The sequence below is a fragment of the Anas platyrhynchos genome, chromosome 13 (genome assembly GCF_047663525.1).
Source record: "Anas platyrhynchos isolate ZD024472 breed Pekin duck chromosome 13, IASCAAS_PekinDuck_T2T, whole genome shotgun sequence".
Classification (NCBI taxonomy): Eukaryota; Metazoa; Chordata; class Aves; order Anseriformes; family Anatidae; genus Anas; species Anas platyrhynchos.
This window is the reverse complement of record NC_092599.1, coordinates 14,501,076-14,521,920: the sequence shown is the minus strand read 5'-3', so window position 1 is coordinate 14,521,920 and position 20,845 is coordinate 14,501,076. Positions and strand designations below refer to the sequence as shown.

The 20,845-nt window shown below is 42.7% G+C and overlaps 2 protein-coding genes and 1 long non-coding RNA gene across 7 annotated transcripts in view; 1 reads left to right on the top strand and 2 right to left on the bottom strand.

Annotated features, from left to right (window-relative positions):
* LOC101800783 (musculoskeletal embryonic nuclear protein 1) overlaps nt 1-5,775 on the bottom strand; it is a 39,216-nt gene extending 33,441 nt beyond the window's left edge. Inside the window, exon 1 of the mRNA XM_027467323.3 lies at nt 5,525-5,775. Within this exon, the coding sequence (XP_027323124.1) occupies nt 5,525-5,675 (151 nt within the window). The 5' untranslated portion in view covers nt 5,676-5,775. The remainder of the gene's footprint in view (nt 1-5,524) is intronic.
* A 50-nt stretch (nt 5,776-5,825) lies between these two features.
* On the top strand, nt 5,826-9,561 carry LOC119718290 (uncharacterized). The gene is made up of 2 exons (XR_011812593.1): nt 5,826-6,379; nt 9,302-9,561. It is a non-coding gene; the product is annotated as an uncharacterized lncRNA (long non-coding RNA).
* Nucleotides 6,426-20,845, bottom strand: part of SFMBT1 (Scm like with four mbt domains 1) — an 89,656-nt gene continuing 75,236 nt past the window's right edge. For 4 of the 5 annotated variants that reach the window (XM_072044506.1, XM_072044507.1, XM_027467304.3 and 1 more), the window contains 7 exons: nt 19,582-19,721; nt 16,756-16,865; nt 14,873-15,048; nt 13,947-14,125; nt 13,515-13,760; nt 12,901-13,029; nt 6,426-12,034 (listed from right to left, as the gene is read on the bottom strand). In XM_072044506.1, coding sequence (XP_071900607.1) covers nt 11,894-12,034; nt 12,901-13,029; nt 13,515-13,760; nt 13,947-14,125; nt 14,873-15,048; nt 16,756-16,865; nt 19,582-19,721 — 1,121 coding nt within the window. In that variant the 3' untranslated portion in view covers nt 6,426-11,893. The remainder of the gene's footprint in view (nt 12,035-12,900; nt 13,030-13,514; nt 13,761-13,946; nt 14,126-14,872; nt 15,049-16,755; nt 16,866-19,581; nt 19,722-20,845) is intronic. The other variant, XM_072044509.1, reaches the window with a different exon arrangement.

Genomic DNA, 20,845 nt, shown 5'->3' with positions numbered 1-20,845 from the left:
CAACTTACTTCACCAGTACAGATTATTTGTTGACAAAAATAATTGTCCTTTTGCTTTATACATATATATATGTATACGTACACATATATATACACATGGCGTTTCCAGAAGACTTGCCGCATTTAGTGACACTAAATATTTATGACCTGAGACTATCACACTACCAGGACATTAAGCCACCCAATAAATTGCTGTTACAATCTATACCCCACAATGAATGAGACATCCTGCAAAAAAAATAAGCAAAACCCAAGGTAATGTAGTTTAAGCAGAACTAAACATTATGAAAAGGTTTCTGCTATGGTCAGTAAATGCAGAGAGACATACCTAACTACGCTACAAAGCAAGACTGTTGGTCTTCAGTTTCCAAAATTCAGAAACAATCCCAAAATTGTTACTCCCAGATTCATTTCAGTTGTGGTTTTGTTTTTTTTTTGTTTTTTTTTTTTTTTTTTTTTTGCTTCCCTTAACACCTGAACAGCTCCCAACCATACTATTACTTGATTTTGTACAATATGATGCTTCTCAGCAAGATATTTTTTTCCTGCAGAGCTTGCAGTGGTCAGAACTACATCTTTTGTATGCTAAATACTACAGTATTAGCACAGTAAAAGAAAGTAATTCACTTAACTAATGTTTACCCATGTGGCTGCCTTTTTTTTTTTTCCCTGTTTTGGATCCTAACATACCTCCCATTTTTGTCTCAGACGTGGATGAGAATGCCACAGAAAGGACTGGTGCTTTATTTAAAGCAAGCGACAAACAGCACCTAACACAGCAGAACCTTGGATGGGTTTAGGGACCCCCACACTCCACAGGCTGTACAGGAGCAGCAGGACCGCACGGGGCTCTCCTGGATCCTGCAGCCCCAAGCAGCCACCTCCCTGGGGGAGCTGCAGGGCTGCCCTGGTTCTACCCCAGGTCCTGCCTGCGGCTTTCCAGGCAAGAGCACTGTTCTGGCTCACCAGGCTCTGCCTCCTTACCTGCCAAACCAGTCCAAAATAACCAAATCACTTTCCTTCACGACTGGGTGCCCAGCACAACTCTCATCTCTAAGTCACTTTTGCATCTCCTCCTTTGCGCCAGAACAGCGCCGAGGTACTGCTCCGAGGTGTTCTTCCCTCCGCCATGGTCCTTCACACTCCTTTTGGGTCCCAACACAGGTGATCCCTGAGTCCATGTCCTGCACACGTTTAGCAACTCGCCCAGCACCTGCACAGAGTTCTGCGGACGAGGACAATGCACATCCTGCACAGCACGATGCAGCACGGATCCTGCAGTGCTGCTCACAGCTTCATAAACACGCTCTTTGTGATTTGAAACTTGTGTGCGGGATGAGCTCTACAACCAGCGGTGCCAGGAGCGTTTGCCCTGAAAATGGTATGCTTTAGCTATTTCGTAATTAATGGTTTTCTTTAGGCCAAATTTTTTTTGAAAGGTCTCTGGAGTTACTTTGTCTTCCTTCTCAAGTCCCTGCTCTCCAAATCATTCACACCTGTAATAATACTCCCTTACCCTGATGAAAACATGAAATAATTCCCTTGAAATTTTTATTTTTGCTAGAGCATTTCAAATTCTAAGAAGCTGTCTAAGAAGGTAACTTACGGTACAAGCAGCAATCGTTCTCCTGGCAGCCTTATCAGGTGGGAAAACCTTGCTGTAAAGTAAAGGACATAAGAATGCAGCCTTTAAAGGTGCTTCCTTTCGGACACCGTAAGCAAAGAGAGCAAGGAACAAAATAGAGAAAAACCTTTATAAAAGGTACTGTATGTAAGCCGTGACCCTCCACAGCAAACCCAACCTCTCGCTTACTCCCAGCACCTACGCTCAAGCATTTCACTTCGCAGAACGCAGCAGCTTTAACCTGCTCGGTGTGAGCACAGACACAAACTGTAAAAAAGCCATAAAAGATTAACAGCTCCCCATGCTTTTGTCTCCTTTACAGCATATTATTGCTTTCCTACAGGCAGACACAAACCCTTTACCTGCAGAGCACCAAAGGACTCCTCTATTTCACTAATTTGTCAGTACAATTTATATCTAATTTCTCAGCCACTCCTATGCAGCCCAACACAAACTCATCCATGCTCTGGCATGGTAAGGGTCTGCTGAGAAATGCACACAGCCAGGACAAAATTCTAGACAAAGCTTGTGACAGACAGGATAAAGGGACTGGCAACATGTTTTTCCCCACACCTTTTTGCAGTTTTGGCTAATAATAACTGTATTCTTTTCCATTATGTCATAGATGTGTGGGATTACTGTGCTCCCACCATGTTCATCACTAAAAGCTTGACCAGAGAATGCTCAGAAGGTACTTGGGATTACTGACAGAATACACTGTGATGTAAAAAAGTATTTAAAACTAGCTTTGTGCCACCAGTAATAAAAAGCATAACTATAGCCCACCCAAAAATAAAAGCTAAGAAGCAAACATGACATTTTAATTCAATATCCCCATGAAATAAGAGCTGAGCACTGTAAGGGCAAACTTTGAAAAATGTCTCATCTTTGGCTGGCGGACGTGAGGCACAAACATCCACCCCCTACGGCAGCGGAAACCCATTACGACTTCCTGCTACCAAGTGGCTTGGCTTAAACAAACCAGGCTGGAAAACCAACGCATGCTTAGGCATGAGAGCAAAATTAAGAAACAGGCTTCAAAAACCAGGCTCACAGATGTGAGAATTAGCAGACAGAGTCCGAAAGGGCTGCCATTCCAAGCAGGTTTGGGGAAAAAAAATGGTTTTATATCAGTGTGTTCCCTTTTTTAGCAATGTAGAGCCTGCAGCTAGGAGAGAAGCCACAGAAGTCACCTAACCTGCCTTCTGTGCGACTCCGGGCACACCAGAACACCTGCAGCACCCGGGTGAAATCGTCCCAGGGTGCCTCCGGCTCCTCAGCAGAGAGCTGAACCCAGAGCAGGTGAAATTAATCCACACACCAGCAGGCTCTGACAGTCCCCTCATGACTTGGACAACAGAGGAGGAGCTCGCTCCTCTGGTTTATGGACCACGAGAGAGGAAGAAAGGGAAGGAGAGGGGATGGAGAGGTATGAAATCTGCGCGATTTTGATTAAGTTGTGCATTTCTTAGGCCTCAAACAACTTAACGTGGTAAGAACAAATGCGAGTTATTCTTAGGCTGAGGGAGTTAGGGAATAAGGCCAGGACAGCTGATAACTAGACAAATTGTTTACTACAAGGCAAAACTCTGGGGATTACAACAAGCTGTATATTTGATCGTGGAGGAAATGGAGTAACAGCACTCAAATACTTAAGAGACTACTGTAAAGTAAAAAGGTAAACTGTTTTTCACGCCCTGTGCGACAGAACAAGGAGGTGTGAGCTACAAAGGAAAGAAAACCTCGGATTTAGTTTCAAACGCTCGTTTCACCAGCTCAAAGCAAGAGATTATCCGTCCCTGCCACAACTTTCCTGCCTGTGCCCCTCCAGCAGCAAAGGGATGTACTGGGGAGGCTGCTGATGGGGCTGCACGCCCCAGCTGCCAGAGGCACTGCATCTGCAGCACGCTGAAGAACTTGACACAGAACGAATGATGCGTTCAGCCCTCGGAAGACAAAGTGCAGCTGATGCCACTGGAGGGGGAGGTGACCACATAACTTCATGGCAACCGGACAGGCAGACACACGGGAAGGATCTGGAGCATCAGATCTTAAGCAGTTTTGCTTTAAGGATAGGTCTTCACTTATTTGGAGATGAACATCTTGTAACGAGGCACAAAAAGACCCTCCTCTTGCAGTTAGTTACTATGACCAGAAAAAACAATAATTCCTTATTCAACTGAATGCAAGCACAGCAGGAGCCATCAAGAAAAGGGCAAGCCTGGGTCACCCTCTGATTTACCCACATAAGAAAAATTCTTACTGTTTAGATATCAAATCAAATATTTTTCAAAGGAAAAGAGCCACTGTGCATAAAGAACTGTTTTACAATACATCTCTGGTGTTACTCTCATTGCTTTCCCCAGCAGAGGATTCTGCACGAGTAATGGCATCCAAAGTGCCAGAGCAGCTCTGATGCTTCCTTTCAAAATAAAATAAACAGGCTTGCCCCTTCCAGTTAAATCTAAGTGCCAGGCAGTCCCATGTCTTCAGCTCCCTGGCGTTTTACAGAGGGAAGCTCCACGCAGAGGCTTAACACTGAATGGGAGCTGAGCTCCAACCGGACAGCTGTGCTGCATCTCGGGCAGGCCCTGCCAACAGCCGCTCGCTTCTTCCTCAGCGCCGCTCACTCTGTTGTAGCAAACAGCTGGAGGAAATACTTGAGCCTAAAGACAACCACATCCCTCAGCTTGTTTTCCTCACTGTACCGGTTGCATGATCCAGCTCCAGGGGCTGTGTCATCCCTTCTGCCACGCCAGCTTGGGACAGGAACAGCTACGGAGGTGCCGAGGTGACCGCTGAGGAGCCGTCATGGTCTCCCTCTCCTCCTCCTCGGCTGTCAGTTCCTGCTTCTCGCTCACATCAGATCTACCATGTGGAGCACAGAGCAGCCCTCCTGGGTTTGTTGAGGCAACTTTGAAAGATTCTGGAAGAGCATGCCAGATGCTGCTTGGAGTACGACAAAAAGGCTGGAAACAGTATGGCAAAACAAGGAGACTGAACAGGATCAGCCCTTCCAGCGCAGCACAGCACCTAACTGGGAGACCAGTGCTCTCTTACCAGTGCAACTGGTCTGTGTGGCAGGGTCAGCTTCTCCTTCTGCTACAGCACAGCCCCAATGTCAAGCGGAAAACAACGCGGCTGTCAACACTGGGACAAGCAAAACTCCCCTTCTGCTTTCCAGTGTAAGCAGAACAGTTTGCTACTTTTTTGCTGTAATTTCCTTCGGAAACAGATCGCTTTCTTACCAGTAGCAGGGTGGGTACTGGCTACCTTCCTTCCACTCCCCTCTCCCACAATTACAAGCACGTCACTGACAATCTCCTTCTAATGGCTCATGGTTCAAAAATATTTAAGCAGAATGAAGTTAGGAAGTGTGGCTGGCAACCAGGCTTTTATACTCCCTGCCTGTCCTGGGTGTTCGCTTTTCCTTATATTCACAGAGTCCGCAGGCATACTCAAAACGCATAAAGGTTTAAGCGGAAACATCTCCAGAAAAAAATTAATAAAATAAACCAGTCTCGATGCAGAGCACCAGCAGCACACCCACGTGTTGACTGTGCCACCTTCCTGAGGAGCCTTTCTGGGGGGCAGCCGCCCGGGCTCCCCGTGATGAGGGCGGCCCGGCTGACCCCAGTGCTTCACCTGCCGTGAGCGCAGCTCCTCGGGCTCAACGCGAGGCAGGCAGCAAAACTTCTCACCTAACCCCGGGAGCACGATGGTGGCGTGGAAGCAGCTCCCGGCCTTACCGCCGAGCCCCCGCTGCTCCCCTTCGCCTCAGCGGCCGCAGCGGCCTCACCCCCCCCCCCCGGCCCGGGCTGAGGCGAGGCCGGGCACGGCCCCGCAGCCTCTCCCCGCCGCTCCCCGTGTGAAGGCCCGGCCCGACCCGGCCCACACTCACGCATGAGGGTGCTGAAGGCCACGACGCCCAGGAGCCCCTGCAGGAAGATGCCGAAGCTGTCCATCAGGGCCCCGTTCTCGCAGCCTCGCTCGCCGGGCCGCGGGGGGCTCTCGGTGGGGCCGAGGCTGCCGTTGGGCGGCGGCGCCCCCATGGCGAGGCCCGGCCAGCGCCCGCCTCAGCGGCGCATGGCGGCGGTGGCGGTGGCGGCTGTGGCGGTGTCGAGCCCGGCGGCGGCCGAGGCCGGGCCCCCGCCCCGCTTCCTGCGGCCCGCGGCCCGCCCCGGCGCGTCAGAGGCAGGCGGGGCCCGGCCCGGCCGCCCGGGGAGCGGAGGGAGGCGAGAGGCGGCTGGGGGCAGGGCAGGGGCTGAGCGAGGGGGGTTTTCTCCCGGGTCCCGTCAGGTTCAAGCCCCTCGGTGGTTGTGTGGAGGCCAAGCGGCGCTGCTGGAAGGGTGCCCTGCTGCCCAACAGCCCGGGGGATTTGTGTTATTCGTGGAAAACCGAAGCAGCTTGGTTTAAAATGCTGACTTGAGTGGATAGCGTGGACCTTCAGAGGAGCGCGCAGAACGAGCAGCAGCGCTTGCAAGGTTTGGCTACATCGGTTTACAGGCAACAATTAATGGGAACTCAGCTCCGTTGTAGGACTTTCAGCATCCCGTGGAACAAAATCTGGTACTTTAGGAGGCTCAGAGCAGGAACGTACCTGCCTTTGAGGGAACCGTGGGTACCACCCAAACGAGCTGTTGACAAGGATGCTGGACAAGTGGTATTCATGTAGTCAGCATTTCCTTTTAGACATAAAATGGAACACCCCACCTAGTGTTCCCCACGCTTTTGGAAGATGGAAAACCACCCACGGGTAAGCAGCAGTGTTTGCCGTTATATTAACAACCAAAACCATCAGGAACAGTTTAAGTATCTTTTTTAATTTTCTTACAACCACTTAAAACTGTCATATACCACAAACTTATGTACACTATTTACAGACAAAACAAGCAAAATATCCATCCAAAATATTTTTTAAAAAATCCTCTGATTAAATTGTTACACCTGCTCAAACAATGGTGGGACTTAATAGGCATATTTTCTTGTGCATGTTTCTCTTCCATTTAGTACTTCAGTCTCACTGCATATATATATATATTTAAAAGTTAAAGAAAGATAAAACAACAAGCAGAAGGGACGCAACACAATATGCATTTAAATCTTTGTTTAAGAACAAGCAGCTAATTAAAAAAGGCAAAATACAGGAAAAGTGCATCAGTTCCAATGAGTTAGTATAAGAAAGAGGCCCACATGTGGAGAGCAGGTACCCCCTTAGGGCAGAGCCTCCTAGAAGGCCTCTGATTGTCTACAAAGATTATTTTTTTAATTTAAACAAAAAATAGCAATAATAATAAAAAAAAAAAAAAGGAGAGGAGAAACATGACACCTCCAGAAAAAATATTTTTTTCCAAGAGGTTTCTTGGAAACTGGTGCTCAACAACTTTTGGGGTGGGCAAGAACTCATTTTTGCCCGGACTTCGTTGTTCATTGACTTGAGCGAGCCATGCCTGTGACTCGAGCAGAAGGCCTGTTCCTCCTGAATGGCACAATGGTGGAGGACTTCCACAGGCTCCGTGCCCATGGTTGTGCTGAGTCAGCCAGACCTACCGCCTCTGAATTTTGTCAGCGCAAGACCTGCTCGCTTCCATGGCTTAAAGCTGAGCCAACCACTGCTGGCTTTGCACTTAACATAGGAACTTTGTCTTCTCGTCAAAACGTCCTTCCTTATTGCCTGGTGCACTTCAGGACAACAGACGCAACTATGAGAAAGCTAGAAATCACCAGACCAGGGAGACAAAGTGACACCAGCCGTAAATTGTTTTCGCTAGATTTCATACAGATTATTATCATTTTAGAAAAACATGTAACAATAGAGGGGCTTGCTGTACCTGGTGTTCCCAAGTCCCCTCCTAATCCTTCACCCATAAGGCTGCCTTTGAAAACAAGGCTATGTGCACATTTGGGGAAGTTTGGCAGCACTCTAAATTTTGTATTCAGCACACGGTCCCTTTAAAATGGAGCCTTCAGCCAATGCTTGAAGTCTCCTGACAGAGCCTATGTCTTTGTGCTTAGTTGTAGCAATTTGAGCTCACAGTAGGCAGTAACCAGTCTGCCACTAAGCAACAGGACCGGTTAAGGAGTAGCTTACTATCTATCTATCGTGTTTTTGGCTTTTGGGTAAGAGCTTCTCCCCTAGCAATAGATTTGGTCCAAAGATATCCAGTCTCCAGTTTGAGTTTGACAGTTATGAAGCCTATTCAATTACATTCAAAAATCTCTTTTCCTTTTGCCATGTCTTTGTACTTTATGCAGAAGATTGGAGTGCTCGGTCCAATCAGCTGTAAATATATTCACACTTCTGTGGACCTAGCAGCTAAATCCTTCTTCCCTCACTTAAAGCATCACTGGAATCAAGAATAAACCCCAGCTAAGTGTAAAGCAACAATGAAATAGTGCTGAAAGTTGTGACAAGGGAAAATAATCCTAACCACCACTGCAAACTCTGTACTGTTTCCCTTAATCCCAGGAGAGACTGCAAACACCCCTGGTGCTCTACACAACATGTAAACAAATTTGCCTTTTCCTTCTTTCCTCAAAGATCAACTTTGACAAGGGTTTAGCATTAGAAAAAAGTAGTCTTCGTTCACCAAGATCTGTGCTGTACCTCTCCTCTCCCGGAAAGGTCACCTTCAGTTGCTGCTCATGCCTTGGGGGATCAATTTACCACATTACCCTTCAGCGACATTTTTGTCAAATACTTCTCTGCTATGGGCTCCTTGTGTTGATGCAGAGAGCAAACTGTAGTAACTCAACAAAATCTTTCTGCCCGGCAAGGCTAAGCATAGCACAGTACGAGAGCCACGTGGAGGCACCACCATGTTTCTAAAGCTATGATGTGCAAACCAAGACTACACAATGCATATAAAAATAAGACAAGAATATAAGCTCTCAAGAATATAAACTAAGCAGTATTTCCTTTTTTTCACACACATAAACAGTACACGATGCCCAAAGGAGAGCTCATTTTCTTGTAATGAAAACATTTCCAGGTCCCGGAAGCTGGACTCCAGCTTTGTCATATCTTAGGATGAATGTAAATGGTAGAGGACAGCTTAACCCCCTGAAGCCTAAGTTAATTACCAAAGTCCCAGCAACTCCTGCTGGGGAAACACAGGTATCATCTAAAGCCAAGATTCAGGCATTGAGCTACCAAAACTCCAGTTCTGAAGAAAGAGAGCAACTAAAGCAGCATGTGAGCTGATTTCAAGTTATGTTGGTGTAAGATGAACAAACGTAAGTGCAGTTGTCATCTGCCACACACAGAAGAAGAGGAACTTGAAACAGCCAAGTAGAAACATCATCCATCACGATAAAGCCCCAATTATCCCTTTTAAAATCCAGCAATGAGTGCTTTTTTTTTTTTCCCCAGGAAACAGAGTGTACAGTACCCATGTGCAGCATAAAAACATTTCACAAATAATGAAAACATCCCTTTTGAAAATCTCAACAAAAACGGATCCCATTGGGACCAGACTGTCAGTGCCTCCCAAAACAAGGCAGAAATATCTAGCCTATAAAACATGCCAAAGGTGACCAGTAAGTATCCCACTAACCTCTGAAACTGCTCACTGCTTTGTTTGCTGAGAAAAATAAGTATGACTTTTGTATTTAAATTTTAGGTGCCATGTTAACAGGTTCACTACATTACCCTTTAAGGTCTATTCTCTCCTAACAGCTACTCAGGAAGACACCTATCTGTCCGTTGGGAAAAGTGGAATTAACATCTCTTGGTTATGCAGATCAATTCTGCTGGGCATCAGCTTCTGTAACAGTGCAAAAGAATTCTGGAATCCCTGAAGAATGACAGATGTGATCCAAAAGCATCTTCCAGCCCAGAAGTTGGAATTGCAGGGCAATTTTCTCCAGACAAGACACTGACAACAAAGCAGCAATGTTTCTTTCAAAAAAAAAAAAAAAAAACCATGCCTAATGTTTTACCACTGAGTTTGTAACTAAAGGAATGGAGTACAGAAGGATGACCTTGGCATAACACAAAGAGAAAAAACGTCCATTTATTGGCCACATATATGGTGTGGAGAAAAAAAAAAGGGGGCACTCTGATTTCAATTTAACTGTTTTCAGACTCTTTTATAATCTGAGAAGAAAAATTGCTCTAGTCACACGCTGCCTGCCCTCCCTCAATCAAAACTACTGAGCTAGTAAACCATCATATTAGACAACTGACAACTAGACAATGGACATATTAGCCATAAACTGTCATATTAGACATATGACAACTGTCATATTAGAATCAATATTGGTATTTTGATTCAAAAAAAAAAAAAGGCAACTTTTAATTTAGGACTGCCCTAAACAGTTCTGTCTCTACAAGGCAGTTATTCTAAGTGGATAATATAGCAAAAGAAACTAAAAAAAAACACCAACTATTTTGCTTTGCTTACTCTATACACGGTTTGTATTGGAGGTAGCTCCTCTCAACACCCATGTGCTGGATACAGACACAGACTGTGCAAGCTTAGCTCTTGCTTTACACGTGACCTCCTCACTGAATCCTACAGCTCACAGCATGAAGATATCCTATCATTTTAGGGTGAAGAGAGCTTGAATCACTCCATGTGACCAAGTATCCACTGCTGATCAGAAATCAGTGCACATGTCCTTCCTAAAACAAATTCATGCAGTGAATTTCCTACCTCAGGCACCTTGTTTGCCAGGGGCTTTCTGTAAAAATGCAATTGAATGAGAAAGGAGAAGGGCTGCACTCTTGCTTTATAAAGCTCCAGCCCATGCTCCTCCAAACACTCATGAGAACAGGTAAAAGCAAATGAATGCAAACCACCTGAAACCTAATGCATATTTGAAGCAGATCTCAAGTCTGATGCAAATTTCCCACATCTTTAATGGAATGTAAGGTAAGCCCTGTTACTTAAAGTGTGACACAGAGGTCCACGGCAAGTGGCTGAATGGGTTTAATTACCCTGGAAAATTAAAATCAGCAGTTCATCATACAGTGGGTCTACTGATGGAACTAGATGTCCCTATGCTCCTTTTCCCCAGAAAAAGCACAAAAAAACCCTCTTCCCCCTCCCCCCCCCCACTGTTCATCAAGTCTGATCCTGAGCAGCTGTAAGTAGTTAAAAATACAAAGTCATACTTGTAAGATAATTTTCAGTAAGCAAACGGTGGCAGAGCAGTCCTCCATTGATTGCAGCTTTTTTAGTGTATTCTATGAAGAGATGTACAAGGAGAAAAGCAAAAAGCTGCTACAGGCTCTGTGTACATGGCCCGATTGTTTGGTGTAAGAAAAAGGAAACAACTTCACAGAATTCTAAAGGGGGAAAAAAAGTAAAAGAAATTTTATCTGGAAACCAAAGTATAGGAAATGCAGAGGCACTTTCTCTTTCCTTCTTTTTTTTTTTCCTACAGCCCATCTGTAAGAGAAGTGCAAAGTAATTAAGTTTTCTGACATCTGAGAAATAGGTAACACCCAAGCTAAGCCTCCAGAAGTTTCAGCTAAAGCTTGGGGACAGAAGCTCTGTATGCTGATATGGGTTTGTACTTATGGCATGCTTACAGAAGAGAGACTGCTGTGCAGCGACCTACGACTTGTCCAGAAGAAACAGTTCCCTCCCTTTTTAATTAATCACTTCTACTGTTCAGGCTACAGAGGTAGTAAAAACAGAACAAAACAAAAACCCAACAATAATGAAACAACAAAACAAAACAAAAAAGAACCACACTCTTGTTATACTGTACATTCAGAACCCTGTGGCCACGTTGTTGTCCTAACAATGAACAAATTCATTTAAAAACTCAACAGTAACACACGAATGTGCAAAGAGCACATTCCAAAGCCAGTGCTGTGGTAAAGCAAATGTTCGTCCACAGGAGGGGATGGGGATTCTGTGAATCACCAGGAACAGAGAAAGTTATTTCTGGCAGCCTGCATGCGAACGTAAACAGGATCCGTTTCTCCTTTTAAAGTTCTGTGCCACCAGAACTATTGAAATGTCACTTCCCACCAGAGGAGACTTTTCTGTAATCATTAAAAAATACATTAAAAAAAGGGAACCATAGAGCAAGAGACTATTGTGTTCCCAAGCTGGCAGCTGGCAGAGTAGCCCAAGTTTGCATTGGCATTTTGCTCCAGATGTTGTCTTCTTTTTTCAAAGTGAAAAACCGAGGCTGACAGATTCTCTCAGGTTGCCAGAGCCCCAGTTCAGCTTCATTTGGCTTTCCTCGCTGGAGGGAAAGGAGCATAGAGTTGTGGTTGTGCTTCAAAGGTCCACTTCAACTTGGCAGCTCCTTAGTTAGCAAACTGCTGGTAAAAAGCAAGTTTGACCCTCTCAATGTGATGGCAAAGTTTAATAGCTGGCCCAAGTTTCAAGTCCATGCACTCCTGAACGGTGGGCAGGGTCAGCAGCAGCAGTGCCTGGCCATCAATTTCCTGTCAGAAGACAAAATCTCCATAGTGACTTTGCATTTTTGTTCTTCATCCCCCTGCAGCTTTGACTTGCTGTCATTTCAGATTCATAGAAATGTTCATAGTTCGTGAATTAGTAGTTTCTTCCACGCTACTCCAGGTAACTTAAGAACCTTTATTTCTTACTAGCAATTTAATTCCTTTCTTAAAATGCTAGCTCAAGTTCAGTACTTAAGGGACAGAACCTCATGAGAGGCTATTTTTAAATCAACCCAACAATAGAAATGAAGGAAATTTCAGACAGAAAGTCATTTTACTTAACTTCTAATCATTCTATAGAAACAGATGTTCTACAAGGCAAAGTATATCTTCTGTAACATCTATCATAAACCATATTCAGCACCAGTTCCAGCACTAGTCTTGATAGATGATATTTTTTGTGGCAAATTTTAACTAAGATGCATCATTTGACTTATATTTTTACTTTAGTCATCATACTTTAACACAGAATTGTTCACTTGTTGCATACAACATTATGACACCTGCAGTTAAGTCTGAAGAATGGAAAACATTTATCATTTGGAGTCCTCAACTCAAGTTGCAGTATCACCTAAAAAATCAGCTGTTACTTTTGTGGTGCTTAACTGTGGGCATTTTCTGTGGTTTTGGGATTCTGATGCCTCACAGACTAAAACCTCCTCCACTGAGTACTAAGAAACCCAAACACAATTGTGTCCATTCACTTAACCCTCCTTTCCCAAACTACAGCAAGTTGTGCATGCGTTTTTTTTTTTTGTTTTTTTTTTCTTCAGAACCCTACTATACAATTTAAACTAGCTTCTTTTTGTAGCCAAGTAACAGGGCTTCAACACTTTAACAGAAAATCGTACCTGGTCGAGGAATATTCTTGCCAGTGGTGCACAGTCAGTAGATTTGAGGAATCTCACAACGTCAGCCACGCTCCATTCCAGAGGGTTACTGTCCAGCTGCAGCTTTTCAGCAACTTCAATCTTTATCTCCTAGACAAGCCACCCGGCACAAAAAGAACTAAAATATTACAGAAGGCATGGACCCCTCTGCTCGCCTCCACTCCTGATGTTCAGCTGCCAAATGAAGCAGTAACGAGAGCTCCAAACTGTACTTACTCTGTGGTTAAGAGATGTGCAGACAGCACTGTGCTGCAGGTGGAGGTCACATCCTCACAGCCAGTAAGCAGTGATCTAAAACCAGGACTTGGCACTGCTGAAGTTGAACCAAGGATGGCTAACAGCTGGGAAGTGGAAAGCTCCCCATTTTGCCTACAGCTTTCTGTTTAGTCTGTATTACAGTCTTGTAACATGACTGTAATAGCAATTGTGATTTTTAATTATTCTGCAGTGTCTTCACAATGCCCTTATGGGATAATGGAGTATTTTATAAAAATACACATGTGATGGTTAATAGCCCCAAGATTTTTGTGCTTACCTAACACTCAGAAAGGACACTAATGTATTTTCAGAATTACCTTCGGTGAAGGAGGCTTATTTTCATCATCAGAAAAAGAAAACGTCCTAAGCTTCCTCTTCCGCTTGTCTCGGTCCTGAGCCAGAGAATGAGACAGCTCACTCTGTGAAGGAGAGGACGACAGTGATTTCTTCTCTGATACCTCTGATTCCTCAAGTAATTCATCTTGCTGCTCTGAGGTGCTATCCTCAGTCAAAGATTCTTCATCTACCTCATCCTGGTCATCTTCCTCTTCTCCCCCACTGCCCTGGAAAGTAGGAAAAAAATAAAAAAGGAACAAAATCAGAAATAGGAAGTTTAGGACAAAAACTACAATTGCCATCCATGTATTTGCAGTAACCTGAGGTTACAAGGAACGAACTGTTTGTTGTTTCAAATGAAGCTGGTCCATGATCACATACTGTATCTGTTAAAGGTGTTGTCAGTCTCATACCTGGGGAGATCCAGCTGGAGTGTTATCCACTGAAGTAGAAGAACGTTTTTTCTTATGAACAAAAAAATGTTTTCGTCTCTTCCTTCTTTTATTTGGTTTCTTCATGGCTACTTCCAGGTTACTGTGGCCACCCGGAGGCCTACCTATCCGCTTGTTTTTCCGCTTTCCATAATAGTGTGCTACCAGGACAGAAGAAAGGAGCATCATGTTGAAATGCACCTTCAATGCCACTAGTTATGTTTGTCCATCATCAGGACTGGAAAACCAGTAGCAGGACATTTCCCAGTAGAAATCCCAATTCTGCAAAACTTCAGAATGAGTATGTCTATGTTTTCCTCTTCAATTTGGTTTAAGGAAGAAGAGTTACTAATAAATTTTGTTTTCCCTGTAACAGGAGATTTACTTATCTTTGACAAGCCCCATATGATCAGATTTTATATAAAAATCATCAACTACAGACTTTGTCCAATTTAACGGTGTCTTTTGTGATGCCCTGCAGCTTTTAAACATGGCCTCCATGCACTGTTTGTTCTCAGTGTCACATGGTTAAGACAGTTTTTAAAAAACTGAAAGTCTAAAAAACCTAAAAGCTAAGAGAAGAGCTTTAAAGTATTTTATTTTGTTCCACAACAAAATGATAAAAGCAATTACAATGTCACTTGTATTACAGTATTAGTCAATTCTTGTCCCAAAATGTATCTTACAGAGATAAATACAACAATTTAATCTATGGTTTTACCATTTAATTTAAAACTATTTTCGTCTGCCCTACACATTGGTACACAGATACTTTGTAGGCCAGTGCATGTAGTGCTTGAGCTTCTCCTTCTGTAAGCAAACCAATGTACTTTGGATCGCTTCTGGAGCAAAAGCAAAATATAACACTCCCAAGTCCCACCTCAGTTTGACAGCCACTGCCTACTCACTGTATTTAGTCTTTGTCAGGACGGAACAGTTCTCTGAACACTTGTCCAGCACCATTTGAGGGCCGAAGAGGTTTGGACAACACTCCAGCTTGATGCATGTCTTTCTGCAGAAGTCTGCTACCCGATCTGCTGTCCTTACCACTTCCACAGTTGCACGGTAGCTCTTCCCTTTGTACCTGCAATTGAAAACATGGTCATAATTCAGGAGTCCTCTAATAAAGGATAAAAGTACTTCATCAAAAATGTGTAAGGATACTGCTTTAAGAACAGACTCAGGGATAGTCCAGGAAGCAAGTAGTCCTGGCTCTTATGACAGATCCTTGAGCAAAGTAAAAAAGCTGGCAGTACCAAACAGAACAAACACCTCCCTGCCAGTAACTATCAAATACCCTCTAAGAGGACTATCCCGGAGTTTAGATGGCGTGACTTCTTTGCTCACAGAGTTCTTTTCAAGGGACTGCAGAAGTGTCCACTGTGATGCAGATAGCTGGTCCCTAAATCCCAAGACTGAGCGCACCAATTCGCACTAGAGGCCAAACAACTATTAATAAAATATAGCATCAAACAGCTTCTTGTGAGCCATTCTATGCACATGTGATGGCAAACAAATGAACTACTGTTGCACTTCCATTCAGTTTTCATCTAATTGCTGAACAATTTGTCAGGACAGTCATTTGCCATGACTCCACATACTGCTCTTGTCTGACTCAAAGTAAGAAATAGCCATTTCTTTTTGTTCATCAGCCTTGTGATGGCACGGACAGAGTAGCATGGTGCTACCTGCCCATCTCATGCCTCATTTCTGCTTTGTTCTCCCAGCACAGCTACTGACAAGTGCTGATATGTATTAGGGACTTCTCAGGCCTGCAAATATCTAATTAATGCACTGAAATAAATAAATAAATAAATAAACAAACAAACAAACGAGAAAAAAGAAAGTATCCTCATACTGCAGACATCCCTGCTCTCACTGCTGTAACAAAAGCAAGCAACTTCAATGAAACAGACCAAAAGATTTCTTTCTATTTCAACCATATCTTCTATTTGCATTAACTTTTCTTGTAATCTTCCTGTTGTCCAAATCCAAATACAGAACAATCCTCCAATACATGGAAAAGTATCCTTTTACACACAGAACTGATCCAACAAAAGAATTACTGACATATTCAAAACCGTGTAGTAAAGTCTGTGCTATGGCACACTGGGAAAATCTAATCTCTAGTACACAAACATGGTGACCTAATTACAAGGCCATCACTAGACTATAAGGCAATATCTGGATTTATCAAATATATGCAAATATGATCATGTTTTTTCTTCCTAGCCACAGAATAATCTTGCAAAGAAGCTCCAACCCAAAAGGCTCAGCAAGAAAACTACGGAGCACTTTAGGGTAGGTTGTTGTAGAAAGACTTCCATGCCAGTCCATTTCACAGCACTGCTACAACTGAATTTCAGAGGAATCTTCTTCTACTGAGAAACTGGCATGGAAATGCCATGGAAGTCTGAGAAGCTTCCTAAGCAGTATGTGCTTCTGCTTTCAAATACTGACAATTATTAGGCAAATTAAATATCTTAAGCCTCACGTGCTGGTCTGCCCATGGATACACTGTCGTACCGGTACCACACCACTGGTACTTCACCAATAGCTGCTAACGAGCCAGCAGCAGAGTGCACATGGTGTATTAAGGAACATTAAATTCAGATGCACTTCACCAGACATTCAGAAAATAATTTATATAAAGATTTGGAAATTTAGTCAGTCAGCATCTTTACATGCTATAAGCAATTTTTCCATCTCTGAAATGTGAGAAGTTAAAGCCCAGACCCCAGAGGACACTGTCACTGGGATCAGCTGAGTGGGGAACAGGATGAGAATTTACTTGGCTTTTAGGGTTTCTCCATGCCCATGCCATGCAGCCTCTTCATCCAACTGCAGCTCTCGCAGGACACGGCTGGGTTTGTAAGCTGCATTGATCAATAAAGTGAGAACCTATCGTTGGGGGAAGAGGAGAAAATGTTTAGTTTATTTATACAACGAAACTTTTTTTAAAGTGCTAGGGTAGAATAGGAAATTAATTCTATTCATTTGAATTATCCAGCATCAAAGCATTCATTCACAGCAGGATTACAGATACTGCCAAAATGAAAACTGAGAGCAGTCAACACTTTGGGCCCTGCCAAACCTTCAAAATTTGTCTGCAGAGTCACAAGTGTATCGCAAGTGTATCGAGCAATTTCCCAGTCAATGCCTTCGAATTACATGTCACTAAATTGAAGCGCAGGGCTGGATACCACATTTGCATAACCTTGGGTAAATCTGAGTTATCACCTTAGAGCCTGTTTGACACATGAAGATATGCCTACAAATGCTGCAGGGTTTTACTGCCTGCCAACCCACTGCTTGCTACAAAATCACACTCCAGAATCTTAAGCTCCTTTCTGCTTTTGTGAACCACAATAAGGCCTGTACTATAATAAAATGAGAATTTCTCTGGTGCTGTGCAGCAAGTAACTCAAAGTTGTGAACAGCTTCAAATTAGTGTGGGATAGTACAAAATTAACATTCAAATCTTGTTTCTTATTTTCAGCATTTGCTTATCCCAAATTGGTTGCACCAACGTGTCAGGACTGCAGCTTCAGTCCTACTACCACAGCAATCCAGAGGTCTACAGCTCCAGTGAATGGTATTCAATTATCACACTATGCAAGTACCGAACTCACTGCAGGATTTATATAAAGAGGCAGAATCATAATTAAAATGTATATAAGTAAGCAGATTGGTTGAACTTTTAGCAACACTCAGCATCTTGTACATTAGCAGGATTTGTGCATATTTCATGCTTTCAGGTGGTGAAGAAGGTTAAACCTTCTTCAAGGTGAAATGAAGCTGCCACAGAATTTCACACTTGCTCTTCTGGAGTGCTGAAGAATGTACATCAGAGAACTGAAACTTGCAGAAAGGATGGGGAGAAATACAGTGTGGTGTTCACTCAGTTTGACAATGTGCAGCATCCTGCATGGCAAGGGACATTCAGCCCTTGCAAATGAACATGCTGTAGGACCAAAGAAGGGCAGCCACTTCAGTCAGAGACTGCAAGGGCATCTTCTGATGCCAGATCATGTCTAAAGAATGAAGATGCTTTTTAGCTAAAGAATCTGTTTTAGTTTTGTCAAGAAGTGCAAAAACTGCTGGTTTAAAAATAATAAGTGACATTTAAGAAGTCATTTGGGGGTTGGACCTGATAATCTCTTGAGGTCCCTTCCAACTCCTACAGTTCAGTGAATTCTGTGATAAGGGTTCTCAGAGATAGCTTCTGTGAGCTGCAGTTTCCTCCCATAATATAGATTCACCATGGTAGATCAAGCCAGTGTTTCATGAAATCCAGGTCTTTATCTGAGCAGCCACTAGGGCCATTCACTTCTGAAAAAGGTTACTAACTCCTCCAGCTTCCATGCCATCTGGCCATTTCTAGAGCAGTAATTGCTTTTATACCTTAGTGCCATCAGTCTCAAAATACAATCTTCATCCCATATAGCTGCAAGTTTAAGACTAGTCTTAATTTACCTATCTGAAATCCCATTTACGTTATTTAACAAGAAAATGCACTTTCCATTAAGCAAGGTACATTTGCTCAAATACAGGCTACCTCTTAAAACCATATTTCCCCCTACAACCTGGGGACACAATACCTTTTTTTTTTCCACAGTCCTGGCATCCCATCTGCCCACTATGTATTTTACTAGGTATGAGCAAGCTTTATCCAGTGATAAAGTACTTGAACTCAATTAATGAGTTGAGATGAGGGTACAGGTCTGCTTAAAAATTCACAATTGCATTCCCCCATCTCCAAATGCTGAAGGATCAGGCATATGTTTTTAAGCAGAGGTGTAGATAAATGATTTAAACAATTTTATGGGCATGCCAAAACACAAGTTTTAATTTTTAAGTCAAATATTTGAGATCAAAACAAGAGTATGCATCTCACTCAAATGTCCACCATATTGTGTACTGGTATGATGCACACATATCCTTTTATACCCCTTTATATACTGATGTCTGAAGACCAAAAAAAATAATATGCACCCTCACTGCTGTTAAAAAATTATGACTAAGGTCTTTTTACTGTTTCATTCCCCCTGATGTTTGCTGAGGACGGCTACATTTATGCATGCAGAAATAGAACTTCTTCAATAATGAGCTTATCCATTATTTCATCAGATCATTGCAAATTATATCAAACTTAAATTAGGAATTCTTTTCATTTCCCCATTACTGAAAACAATTTTGCATTTCTGCTAAGAAAACCTGTATTTCCTCTGTTCTAACATCAGTGGTGCAAACTGTGAAGGAAAGCTTTTGGGATAATCTGAAACTAAATTCTGTTAATTAAAATCGAAGTATTTATTACAGCTATAAAAAGATATTAACTCCTCTGGTCATGGCAATTACAAGTTACTCTGTTTTAACCTAAAAGAAAAGTTAGCAGTTGAAGGTTGACTTAACTCAGATAAATGGGACGCTTTTACTCCTTCCAGCTATTCATAAAACAGTCCATGATTTATCCTTCATTTTATACAAAATCCCGTTCGCCCATCATCACTTTATGAACGCCTTAAAAGTATTAATTACCCATCTATAATTAGAGAGGCACTCTAGAGTTTATGATGCACTGCTAATAGAGGTCCACTGTGTAGAACCACCTTACCTCTTTCAGAACAAGAACACAGTTCCCAGGTCCCACAGATTGAGGAAGCTCAGCAATCCTGCCTTTGTTAAGGTAAGGCCCTGAGAAGCACCGGTGGTTGAAGTAGATCTTTGGGCAGCAGTACTTTCCATTAATTATCACTGAGAAATGAGAAAAAAAAAAGATTTAAATCACATGGTACAACCTCCCCAGCAAATTACTTCTTGCAATGCTTAATATTTTACCTGCTGTAAAAAAGGAAGGAAAAGAACACCCGAATGAGTTTAGTTTGGGTGAGTACAGGTGTCAAATCTGCCACCTCAGGACTAGTTATAGATGTTGCTAAAGACATTTCCCCATACTTAACAAGCATGCTTGCAAATTGACAAACTATAGAAAATAAAGGCGGTTATATATCAGAAAAGAAGCATTTCTTCTGGCTAGTCTGATGCGTTCTCTCTCAGTGAGAACAGGCAAGAAGACGGCAATCCCATCTATTTGGTAGCAGAGCACATTCTAACACAGTAATTACCGACAAATTTTCCAGTTGAATAACTTTCTCTTCCCTAAACTTTTGCCATGAGAGAAGCTGGCAAAGTTCTTTTCCAATATTCATCCTAAACTGCAATATTGATTGCTTTGCATTTTCACTCTTTTCACTCAATCAGAAGATAAAACTGATTAAATGACCTTTGATGAAATGACATCAAGTTAGTTAAGCCTTCAAAGTGGTCCAATGCTGCTCAAAATTAAAGTTCTGTATAATATGTATTGTAAGATACTTATGAATTAAAAAAATAAGTTTAACCCTAACAGTGTTGCAGTATTTTTGATTGAGCAACACTATCACTTAAAGATCTTTAAATTCAGTAGGTGATAACTGCTAAATAAATGAAGTAAAATTTACATTATTACTCTATTAAAAAACGATTAAAATGCTAAGCAAGCACAAATCGGTCTTATAAAGCTTGCATTTGGTGCAGCTTCAGATGTGCATTTCACTATACAGTAGACAGCAGAAGAGGCATTTTGTTGCCAAACAGACAGATCTGTATGACTCTTTAACCAGCAGATGTACTTATTCATCATATTCGTTCTAGCAACAGTTTAGAAAATTATTAGATTTCACCATCTGGCACACAACACAGCTTACTGTTTGAATTGCCTTTGTTTATCATGATGACAAAGTTATAAAAAGCAGATAAACCTGCTTCTCAAAGCTAGAATCTAACAACTCAAGAGTATGGATGCAACGTGCTTGTTACGATGTTTCTCCCAAAATTAT